At 37.7% G+C, this 13,141-nt stretch overlaps 1 protein-coding gene across 2 annotated transcripts in view; it reads right to left on the reverse strand.

Annotated features, from left to right (window-relative positions):
- The window catches only part of Vps45 (vacuolar protein sorting 45), a 189,296-nt gene that overhangs the window by 12,868 nt on the left and 163,287 nt on the right, over positions 1 to 13,141 (reverse strand). For both annotated transcript variants that reach the window (XM_067137958.2, XM_067137957.2), the window contains exon 10: positions 9,705 to 9,806. In XM_067137958.2, coding sequence (XP_066994059.1) covers positions 9,705 to 9,806 — 102 coding nt within the window. The remainder of the gene's footprint in view (positions 1 to 9,704; positions 9,807 to 13,141) is intronic.

Consider the following 13,141-nt stretch of genomic DNA (forward strand, 5'->3'; position numbering starts at 1 on the left):
AAAGAATCTTAGGAAGGGAGGAAAAAAGGAAATGAACAGTGTTTTGAGTAATTCAGGTGAACTCATAATAGATCCGAGGGAATCACTGGAGAGGTGGAGGGAATATTTTGAACATCATCTCAGTGTAAAAGGAAATCATCCTGGTGGTGTTGCAAACAGCCAAGCTCATGGGGAGGAGGAAAATGATGGTGAAATTATGCTTGAGGAAGTGGAAAGAATAGTAAATAAACTCCATTGTCATAAGGCAGCAGGAATAGATGAAATTAGACCTGAAATGGTGAAGTACAGTGGGAAGGCAGGGATGAAATGGCTTCATAGAGTAGTAAAATTAGCGTGGAGTGCTGGTAAGGTACCTTCAGATTGGACAAAAGCAGTAATTGCACCTATCTATAAGCAAGGGAACAGGAAGGATTGCAACAACTATCGAGGTATCTCATTGATTAGTATACCAGGCAAAGTATTCACTGGTATCTTGGAAGGGAGGGTGCGATCAGTCGTTGAGAGGAAGTTGGATGAAAACCAGTGTGGATTCAGACCACAGAGAGGCTGTCAGGATCAGATTTTCAGTATGTGCCAGGTAATTGAAAAATGCTACGAGAGGAATAGGCAGTTGTGTTTACGTTTCGTAGATCTAGAGAAAGCATATGACAGGGTACCGAGGGAAAAGATGTTCGCCATACTGGGGGACTATGGAATTAAAGGTAGATTATTAAAATCAATCAAAGGCATTTATGTTGACAATTGGGCTTCAGTGAGAATTGATGGTAGAATGAGTTCTTGGTTCAGGGTACTTACAGGGCTTAGACAAGGCTGTAATCTTTCACCTTTGCTGTTCGTAGTTTACATGGATCATCTGCTGAAAGGTATAAAATGGCAGGGAGGGATTCAGTTACGTGGAAATGTAGTAAGCAGTTTGGCCTATGCTGACGACTTGGTCTTAATGGCAGACTGTGCCGAAAGCCTGCAGTCTAATATCTTGGAACTTGAAAATAGGTGCAATGAGTATGGTATGAAAATTAGCCTCTCGAAGATTAAATTGATGTCAGTAGGTAAGAAATTCAAAAGAATTGAATGTCAGATTGGTGATACAAAGCTAGAACAGGTCGATAATTTCAAGTATTTAGGTTGTGTGTTCTCCCAGGATGGTAATATACTAAGTGAGATTGAATCGAGGTGTAGTAAAGCTAATGCAGTGAGCTCGCAGGTGCGATCAGCAGTATTCTGTAAGAAGGAAGTCAGCTCCCAGACGAAACTATCTTTACATCGGTCTGTTTTCAGACCAACTTTGCTTTACGGGAGCGAAAGCTGGGTGGACTCAGGATATCTTATTCATAAGTTAGAAGTAACAGACATGAAAGTAGCAAGAATGATTGCTGGTACAAATAGGTGGGAACAATGGCAGGATGGTACTCGGAATGAGGAGATAAAGGCTAATTTAGGAATGAACTCGATGGATGAAGCTGTACGCATAAACCGGCTTCGGTGGTGGGGTCATGTGAGGCGAATGGAGGAGGATAGGTTACCTAGGAGAATAATGTACTCTGTTATGGAGGGTAAGAGAAGTAGAGGGAGACCAAGATGATGGTTAGACTTGGTTTTTAACGATTTAAAGATAAGAGGTATAGAACTAAATGAGGCCACAACACTAGTTGCAAATCGAGGATTGTGGCGACGTTTAGTAAATTCTCAGAGGCTTGCAGACTGAACACTGAAAGGCATAACAGTCTATGATGATAATGTATGTATGTAATGTATGTATATATCAGAATACAAAAAAATACATTATTAGATTGCAAAGACAAATTAAAAACACTTTTATATAAAAAGACATTTAAAATAAATTATTAGCTAATTTTGTTAAAGTTGCAAGTCATATAGTCAATAAAAACTGGTTAAATTGTTTATTAAATTCTTGATGATAAAATTCATGAGAATTAACAGTTGTCTTCATTAAATCGTAATGATCGTTGTTTATACGTTGAAGGTTAGGTCAAATGTTCCACCTTTACAATACCAAGATTCTTTAATAACTAAATATTTACATGATTTTTAATTATATCGGGACATGTTTCGTCTACCTTGTAGACATCATCAGCCATAAAAACTTTTGAGAAAAAGCTACAAGGACAAGGACAAAGTAACACATTAAAATAATTCGGATAACCGAATATGTCATTTAAAATGGTGAAGAATTCGGAACTGTTTTGATCATAGCACTTAAGAATACCGTTGGCATTAAAATTAAAATTGTCCACATGGGATGATTCAGTAAAAACTTTGCGTTAAAATTCTTCCTTTTTTTTTTGTGTGATGCGTTAATATATAATATTCTGTTGTCGTGAAGGCTTAATAATGAATTGCACAATGTTCATTCCAATAGGATAACGATGTATAAGAAATCCAGCGAGCAGATGTTAAAGCCGTCTTATTGGTGTAGTGTTGGCATTTCTTGTTGAGAGGTTAGGTGGAAAATTTGAATGTGATAACAATGTGGAATGTGCAATAGAGGGCCCTAGAACAAGAAAGATAGCTGTTGTTAGTGTTAAAATAGGCAAGTTTTTGTGTCTTGAGATGTAAAGTAATGAAAAATGAAAAATAAGAAGTGCGGCACATCTGATTACTTACGTTCTCGCCTGTCTGACAACGACTAGTTCAGTGTGAAAGCCTGTGGTTGACTGAGTGAACTATGGAGGTCATGTGTGAAGGGAGCCGCCATGAGGGGAAATTAGGGGAAGGTTAGGATCAGTAGGCGGGAAGCCGTCACATGGAAGCTTGTTAGTGGGTTTGTCAAAGTAAGAACTATTGAGCAATGCTTCAAAGATTACGTTCGCAGTTTCGGAAATTTCATTCAAATTGTGAAAGGGATTGCATTTATGATCTATATTAATATAGATGTTTTCTAAAACATTGAGTAAAGTGCTTTTATTATGAAAATAAAGAATTTTTAAGTCCTGTTCTATGGAAGTGAAGGAATGATTGGACTCTGTCATGTGAGTACTCATGGCGGAGTACCTTCTATGTTTTGCGGCGTTGATATGTTCCTTATATCTAACTGAAAAGCCTCTTCCGGTTTGCCCAATGTAGCTTGCGGAACATTGGTTACACTTTAACTTATAAACGCCTGACCTAATATATTTATTCATAGTGTTGTTAATTTTATGTTGGTTGTAAAAAAGGTTAGTATTATTGTTGGCTGTTTTAAAAGCAATGTTGATCTTATGTTTCTTGAGGGTGTTGGTGATGTCATAAATTTTACTATTTGTATAAGTGAAAGTGGCGTATTTGTCTGTTTTTCTTTTTGTTTCTCTAAGTAAAGTTGAACTGGATTTGTTAGTAACTTTATTGATTATCCTGTCAATGAAAAGCCTGCTAAAACCATTTTTACTCGCTATTAAGCGGATAAATTCAAGTTCTTTTTTACGATTAGCATTTGATAAAGGGACGTGAAAAGCTCTATGGATTAAACTATAAAATGTTGCTCTTTTTTGAGATTCCGGATGCGTTGAGTCTTGTCGAATAGTATTAATAGTTTGGGTGGGCTTCCTAAATATGGTATAAGAGAATTTGTTGGAGCTATTGTTAATAGTGACATCTAAGAAGTTTAATGAATTATTGACTTCCGTTTCGGAAGTAAACTTGATCCATGGATCGATTGCATTCAACTGTTCAAGAACGATATCGCCGTTGGAGACGTTGTGATCTATTAAAGTAAATGTATCATCAACAAAGCGTGTCCAGAATACGATACCTTTAATTTTGTTAAGAATTTTGGAATTTTCCAAGTGGTCTAAATAAATTTCTGCCATTATTCCTGAAGCCGGGGAGCCCATAGGAAGACTATCCTGCTTATAGATTTTCCCATTAAAAGTGAAATAGTTGTTGGAAGTTACAAATTCTAAAATATTTAAAAATTCTTCTATTTCTTGTATGCTTAATTTTCTGTGTTTTAGAAAATTATCCTTGATGATCTTTAAAGTTTTCTTGACTGGTATATTGGAATACATATTTTTAATGTCAAATGAGTACATTTTTTGTTGCGGCTGTAATTCTAGGTTTTTTGTCAAATTACAAAATTCTATAGAATTCTTGATGGAGTTGGGATTTTCAAATTTGTAGTATTTCTTCAAGAAGTTATGAATAAATTTGGAAGTTTTGTAAGTCGGGCTGTTCCTGTAGTTGACTATGGGTCTTATGGGAATATCTATTTTGTGGACTTTAGGCAATGCTTTAGCTGTGGGGATACTGGGATTCATATTAATGAGTTTTTGAGAATCATGTTCAGTAAGAATAAAGGACGTTTGTTTCAATAATTGTTTTAAGTTTTTTTGAATATTGTTAGTAGGATCTTTTTTTATCAGTTTAAAAGAGTTATCAGAAAAGAAGGTTTCAGTTTTTTGCACATAAGTTTCTTTGTTCATAATAACTGTGGCATTGCCTTTGTCCGCTTTCGTGACTATTAGATCATTTTCGTTAATCTTCTTTTTTAACGAGTCTATGGCTTTTTTGGGAAATAAAGGAGCTGTAGATTTGCTGACTTTAATTAAATTAGAAATTTTTTTGCGAATGTTAAGTCTAATTTCTGTTTGGCTGTCAATTGGTAGTTTTTGTATGGCGTTTTCAGTTTCGGCAGTGATAGTAATGGCATCTTTCAACTTAAAGGCAGTAGGCCAATTGAATTTAGGGCCCTTCTCTAAAATTTCGATATCCGAAGCGCTAAGTTGGGTATCAGAAAGATTTATAACCGGGTCATGGAACTTCACGTCTTCCGAGTTGGAATCGTTGATGTGCCTATTGTGTGGAAGGAAGTTTTTATTGTGACTATTGTTACGCAAAAGTGTGTTGAATTTGTTTTCCAAAGTGGCCTGTTTTTTGACATTTACACTCTCTATCTTCGTAAGAGCGAATTTCTGAAAAGAATCCCATTCTAGAGGGGTTAGGGAGGACGAAGCAAACAGATGTGCTTCATATAACTTTGTGTTAAGTAAAGATTTTTTCCTGTGTAGAAACTTAATTTCATTCTTGATCCATAATGAATTAGACTTAGATTGGGTTTTTCTGTGCCAATAAGAACTGTTGTTCTTATTTTGATTGAACTTCAAAAAATTTGGAATGAGTCCATTATGTAAACATTTCTTCAAGAAAGCAATGTCCTTGCCTATTTTTGATAGCTTAATCTTAAAATTCAAGTAGTTGTTAGCTTTGTTTGCCTGGTTGGCATAATCACGACAATCACGACAATACGGGCTTTATAATGAAGTTTATTTTATGTAATGATCGTTGTTGTGAAGAAAAACCTTTGATTTAAAAGAATTATTGATAAAAGATCCTTAAGATCTTTGATAGACATTCGTTAATTTGTATTTAAGATCAGGATTTGAAGTCAGCACGGGGCCGAAGCAGTAAAGTTATTTGTAGAACTAAATAATGTTCCGTTTCCTTGTTCCTTCTGCACGTTATTCAGTTCTACAAATAACTTTACTGCTTTGGCCCCGTGTTGACTTGAAATCCTGAAGCGTTCAATCTTAAATACAAATTAAGGAATGTCTATCAAAGATCTTAATGATCTTTTATCAAGAATTATTTTTAATCAAAGGTTTTTATTCACAAGAACGATCATTACAATTTAATGAACACAACTGTTAATTACCACAAATTTTATCAAGAGTTTAATAAACAATTCAACCAGTTTTTATTGACTTGCAACTTTAACAAAGTTTGCTAACAATTTATTTTAAATGTCCTTGCAAATAAAAGTATTTTTAATTTCCTTTTCCAATCTAATAATGTATTTTTTATATTCTGATATATTATAGTAATTTACTCTAGCTGATGATGTCCCTTACGGGATGAAACATGTACTAAATGTATTCAATTATGTATTGAATAGGCGGACCACTTAAATATAATATTTGAGTTATTCCTGAATATTCGCTACTTGATTTTATATTCAACACAAGTTTTTACCTACAATGAAGCTGTTAAAGCTTGTTACATGTACTGTTCCTTTACCAATCGCGTCAAGTTTAGTCCCCTCCTCTTTTGCAGTTCCTCCGCAAGACCTTGAGCCTACAGCTTATGATAAACCGGGTTAGTGTGCACAAAATCACACACATAAATACATTGTTCAACTGGGCAAAGAAGGTTAGTCACAACTTCATTACTCGAAAAACTCATGAGACTACACTTGTGTTTCTTTGGCATTCAATTAGTTTTAACTTTCTAATTACAGGCAATTATACCACTGAGACATATGAAATTATGTTAATCCCTATTGTCGGCAGCCGGCCCCGTGGTGTAGGGGTAGTGTGCTTGCCTCTTACCCGGAGGCCCCGGGTTCAATTCCCGGCCAGGTCAGGAAATTATACCTGGACCTGAGGGCTGGTTTGAGGTCTACTCAGCCTACGTGATTAGAATTGAGGAGCTATCTGACGGTAATCTGCAGGCCTTCAGGCTGAGCGGCGGTCACATGGTAGGCCAAGGCCCTTCAAGGGTTGTAGTGCCATGGGGGAGGGGTATTGGCAGCAAACCATTCATGGAATATCAATTAATATCATATGCTATCAATTTCATTTTTGCTCCATACTGACACCAATTACGTATGATTTCCTTTTAAATGGTCCACCTATTCAATACAAGCACATGTGAATACAACTATACCTCAAGATCAGTTATACCCTCATCTTTTATTTTTGGTACTAGTTTTGACCTTTTTGGTCATCATCAGCTGTCAATCATTGGTACATAAAAACATTAAACACCTGAATCTGTCCATTAAAAAAAAAAAACACATCTCTAGGCTCAACGCATGAAACTACAAGGAGTAGCAGCCTGAGCCTGACACCTAGCACCCAATCAGGACAACTAGTGGCATCTGTTGGCTCAACGCATGAAACTACAAGGAGTAGCATCATGATCCTGACACCTAGCGGAAAAAGCCAGTACAGAGCAGACAGCTGATCAGAGGAACAGTTAGAGAAACCTACCGACCCAACTCAAGACACTGCAAGCGGCAGCAACCCGAACCAGACACCAAATGGGGAAAATCAGTATAAGATGAAGAAGACAGACGACCAAAGAGACAGCTAACAACATCTGTTGGACCAACACGGGAAACTACAAGTAGCAGCAACCTAAATCCGACACCTAGTGGAGAGACCCAATACAGAGAGGACGGCAGGAAGGCAATCACCCGACAAGAAGGACAGATAGTGACATCTACAGACTCAAGACACGAAACCACAAGCACAAATAATACAAACCCGACATCTAATGGGGAAATACAATATGGAGAAGATAGCCGCAAGAAATCAAGCGACAACCCGCCTGAAGCAGGCCTCAATAGTCGGAATGCACCTGCTATCACAGATACAGCATAGAATAGAGTGAGTAGTGGCAGCAAGTCAATGGCAGACATAGAGCAAATCAGAGACAACAATAGTGACAGGTTGGAGACGCAAGTGGGCCAAGTAAGCAAGGACGACAAAGTACTTAAAGACGAGGAGTTGGAAGAAAAAATTATGGAAAAAATCAACCGGCAACTACAAAGCATGATGGAGGATATCACAAACAGCATTAAAACGTTAATAAAAGAGGAAATAAGGAATGAGACCGGAAGATCAATGACATCACAACAAACGGATGCAAACACACCAGAAGCAATAAACACCATCACAGAGGAGGAGAGAGAATATGAAATTAGGGAAGAAGAACGCAAGACAAGGCAAAAAATACCCAAGAGGAACGATGGAATCCAAGGAGAAAATAGCGATTGAGATGGTTACCGGAACCGAAAGAAATGCTAAACCCAGTGCAGAAGAAAACGTAAAGCGGAGGGAAGAAGAACTACATTGGACGAGAGTGATGAGAGGAAGAAAGGGACCCAGGAGCGGACGAGTATCAGAGGGGGAAGGAGAAAAGGAAACAAGAGAAAGAATAAGGGGCACAAGACAAGGGGAAAGCAAGTTGAAGGCAGTACAGGGAGACGCGAGGCTATATCTGGGAAATCTGACCCTGGAAACCACGGAAGAAGACATAGAAGAATACCTAAAGGAAAATGGGGTGTCTGGAACAATAAACTGTCAAATGGTTAGTGACACCAATAACAGGAGAGCGTTCAAAATAAGCATTCCAATGAAAGAACATGACAAGGTATATGAGGGGGCATTTTGGCCAAAGGACGTCATATGCCGGCCCTTTCGAGATCCCGGAGGTACAGGAATAGATCATAAGATGGAACCGGATCAAGTGAAAGTTCTCAACTGGAATGTAGAAGGGCTAGAAGGCGTATTAAGACAGATGCCGAGATACATTTTCAGTGAGTTCGACATCTGTATACTGACAGAGATATTCATTACCGCGGAATCTAAGTGTGAAGTGAAAGGATTCTATAACATGCACGCATTTGCGAGGAAAGGCGATAGAGGAAGGCCGTCAGGTGGAATAACATGCTTAATCAACTTGAAATTTACCCCTTTTGAAACAATTCTCAAGGAGGAGAATCAACTGGTGATTAAAACAAAAATAGGAACATTAGCAGGCATATACTATAGACCAAAGTACAGCGCAATAGACACAGTAGACGGTATACAAAGAGCATTAAACACTATACAGGCGAATGAAAGAGTGATTATTGCAGGCGACCTGAACTGCACAATAAATAAAGCAAATAACAAAGCGGAAATATTACTGGACTACTTGATAGGGGAAGGGCTCACATTAGTGAACGACAAAAAGGCACTCGCATACATATGCCACAACGGAGGAAACGCCATAGACCTCACACTCATTAGAGGTTTCGATGCATTGAAACATAACGTCCTGATAAGAAATGAGGCAGCGTTAATCAGGAAACATATACCAGTAAGAACGACACTCAAGACAAACACACACATGAATAAACAAATAAAAACACAAAGGATACAAAGAAGGTTGGACCCAAATATGCTCCAGGAGAACACTGATTAGATACCATGCACATTACAAGATATCAGCGAGGGAAATCTGTATGAGGCCATAGCAGGAATAACGGAATTCATCAAAGAAGGAAATGCAGCAAGGGAGGACACCAGGAAAGCGCAAAAATGGTTCAACAAGGAGTGTTGCACTGAAAGGTGAATTACACTAGAAAAATTGCACATAGCTAGGAGAACAAAAGAGAAAACGGACCTGGAATGCTACCAGACAGCGAGGAAGAAATTCAATACCAATATAAATGGTCCGTTATTGGACATTATAAATTTTTCAGCTAACTCATTCCTGGTTGCCAGCGTTTCACCCTCGTGTGCTAGGTTGGGCTCATCAGTTGGCACCTAGCACACCTACCAAGACGCTGACCAATGCATACCGTGGAGGCCAATGCATAGGCTACTTGGCGCCACCGGCAGTGCCAATGCACTATGAGAGACTTTCTCTCTTTACCAAAATTGATGCCCGCTTGGCTATCAGATGATATAGATGTTGATTTCCATAGGGAATCTGAAATATTTGTCCCGAATGAGTAAAAGGAGCCAACTACTTCACTGAACACTAGAGCATAACATCATTCTATTCTGATTGAGAAAAAAGCATCTGCAAAAGTTAAGCAATAAATTTAGCCATATTGATTAAGGAAATGATGGTGAACACAGAACAGGCTAACACTGTAAACTTAACAAAGTTATTTTCTTTCAAGTACTGATAATATTTAGGATAGCTTCAAAACTTACCTTAAAGAATCTCTTTGTTATCTTGACAACAGCGTCCTGTGTTCCAAAGAGGTCACTCTGCCGTGCATGTGCTCCACCGTACTCCTTCATATTGCCAATGGACTGGAAAGGAATATTGAGAAATAGTATATACCTTCAAAACTATGATAATTCATACACATCTACGCAAGAGTGTTAATAATGTTATTTGCTTTACGTCCCATTACTACTTTTACGCTTTTCAGAGATGCCAAGGTGCCAGAATTTAGTTCTGCAGGAGCAGTTCTGTGTGCCAGTAAACCTACCGACACAAGGCTGATGTATTTGAGCACCTTTAAATACCACTGGACTGAGCCAGAATTGAACCTGCCAAGTTGGAATCAGAAGGCCAGCGCCTCAACTGTCTGAGCCACTCAGCTCAGTTATAAGAGTGTTGGAGTAATTTACTTTCACATACATTAAGCATAATATGGGATAAAAGACTAGTATTTTTTGCATATGTGGTTAACTATAATATTTTATTTTATGTATCAGTATTATTAATTTTTAACTACTACTATTACATCACAAAATTATAGCCTGAAGTCATTTCCCTTTGAAATTATCAGACTCAAGGTTGTGCTGTGTTAAAAAAATGCTATCCTTTTCATGTTTATTTAAAGAAAATAATTGAATATAACATTTTTTATTAGTACAATACATTAATAATCTGTATGGATTAACAAAGTCATTTTCTAAACAGGTCACAAGGCCCCTCTAGGAATGGAGTGTACAAAATTATAGTTTCAACTCAAAAAGAAAGAGAGTTGTTAGCTCTATATACTTAAGACAAGTATGAAGTTTTGAAGACCAAGTACTTGCTCTGACAACATTTACTGAAGCTGGTTTTGAAGAGAAGCTAAAAACTGGTGTAGTGTTCAAAGACCACATGGCTCCTTTTGACACTGTATGGCCGAATTTATTAATGTATAAACTCCTAAAAACCTTACAGTGCAAAAATACTACAGATCTAATCAATCACATATCTCCCATAAGTCCAACCCTTTGCCCACGTTGTGAGGGACAGGCAACGGTATAAATTAGGGTGTAGCCTATAAGGGTGAAGAATACAGTCGAGACCTTGTGTACCCCAGGACCGCTATGGTAGCTGTGAAGGACTTACAGGAATCCAAAAAAGTAATGGCTAACGAGGCTCTGGTGAAGTCCTTCACAGCAACTGAGGCAGAGGAGACCTTTGGTACAGCAAAGTTGGTGGAGGAGGCAATCGTCCCTCTTGGGATTAAAAGAAGAGGGAAACTACTGACTTTTGGTGAAGAAGGATTTCAAAGGCTATGGGAGACAACCCCAACAGAAAACAGCATGCCTGGAGGCTTCAGGTGGCAGTACCACCAGGCTCGGGTACTGTGCGCTAATAATTCGCACAACCTTAAATTAAGCCATTACAGAAACATCAACAAAGAGAACTGGACTGATCCAAAGATGACTACTTTTGGCTTGAAAAAGGTAACAAAAATTGGATTATGGAACGTGAGAACTCTGCTGAAAAGTGGAAGACTACGACAGGCAGTGGCATGTATGGAAAGTTATGGCCTGAACATCTTAGGATTAAGTTAGGTGAGATGGAGTGAGTTTGGGGAATTGACCACCCATGATGGAGCTACATTTATAAATTCTGGAAGACCTGAGGGTGATGGTGTGAGTTGTGAAGGTGTGGGTATACTGATGGACGAGGAGGCTAAGAGGAGCCTTATGGAGTGGTATCCAGTGTCGGCAAGGAAAATTGTAGCATATTTCAAGACCAACATCAGAAATGTTGTGATGATAGTGTGCTTTGCACCCACTGAGAGAGGCAAAGGAAGAAGACAAACAGGCATTTTATATGCACCTAAATAGCACAATTAAGAAACAGAAGAGGAAAGATATAATTATAGTTGGAGGAGACTTGAATTTTCACATCTGTAATATGTTATGTTTTTGAGATATACCGTAGATACACCCATTTTAAAAATTCACCCCCTTTGTCACTTGTGTTCACTCCACTTAAGTAGATTTTCCAAAAAGAAAATAATAGACCCTGTAGTTCACTCTTCACATAGTACCAATTTTACACGCATAGATGTCACAGCTGATTTTCTACAGCGCATCGCCCAAAATTCTGCTTTGCCGCCATATGGTGTCGCACCAACTCTGATTTCAAGAACTAGGTGCTGCCATATGGCATCACGCCACCTCAAATTTGAAGACCAGCGTGACACAAGATGGCGGCACGTGGCACCCAACGTGTTAATAGACATATACTTATCAGATATTGTAATAGGAGTTGAATCATGGCTGAGAAATTATATAATGGATGCAGAAATTTTCTTGCATAACTGGAGTGTTTATTGTAGTGACAGGATAGGAATGGTAACAGGGGGAGTATTCATTCTGGTGAAAGAAGAATTTGTATGCTACAAAAAAGTTAAAGATGACAAACACTAAATAGTAGGTGTAAAGCTCATCTCTAAATAGGCAACTTGATGTTTTTGGAGTATCGAGACCTGGAAAGGGCGACACAGATACTGATTTGGAATTATCTGATAAGATAATCAGTTATGTGGGAAATGATACAGAAAGGAACATGATAGTAGCCGATAATCTCAATTTACCAAATGTCAATTGGGAAGGTAATGCGAACAACATGAAGCATGACCAAAAAATGGCAAATAAGTTAATCTGAGAAGAACAGCTGAATCAGAAAGTGATGAAAACAAGTAGATGGAAAAATATTCTGGATGTGGTGCTGGTAAAACCATATGAACTCTATAGAAAAACTGAAGTAATAGATGGTATAAGTGATCATTAAGAAACTATTTTAGTCATAGTTAAAAATAAATGTGATAGAAAGGAAGGCTGTAAAAGTATAAATGTAGGACTATTCCATTTGTCTGATAAGACAGGCATGAGGGAGTTTAAAAAAATTAATTATGATTGGTGGAAAATGGTAAATAAAAATGTAAACAGCCTGTGGGATGGGTTTAAAGCAATTATTGGGGAATGTGAAAACAGGTATGTACCTTAAAGATGGTAAAGGAATGTTTAAGACCTGCTACATTAGAACAGAGGAGTAAAGAGACTAAGAAGGAAGTGCAAGTTGGAAAGAAAGAGAGTTAGGAATGGTTGTGGAGGGAAGGAGAAATTGAAGAAACTTGCTATGAAACTGAATCTACTCGTAGTGAAGAAGTCAGCTAAGGACAACATGATGGCAAATGTAACTTAAAAGCTTTGCAGTCCGTCAAACACACAAGTTATATATAACTATTACACTGTAACATACCTGTAAAAAACACATTATTAAACAAGGAATAAAAATACACTCTATTAAAAAAAAAGGAATGAAGTGTTTTGTTCTTGAAAGAACATCATCAGATTCTATTAAGTCACACTCAAATATTTCGAATATTTTTTATTTGTTTAAT

The sequence above is a fragment of the Anabrus simplex genome, chromosome 1, assembly GCF_040414725.1.
Source record: "Anabrus simplex isolate iqAnaSimp1 chromosome 1, ASM4041472v1, whole genome shotgun sequence".
NCBI classification, from domain to species: domain Eukaryota; kingdom Metazoa; phylum Arthropoda; class Insecta; order Orthoptera; family Tettigoniidae; genus Anabrus; species Anabrus simplex.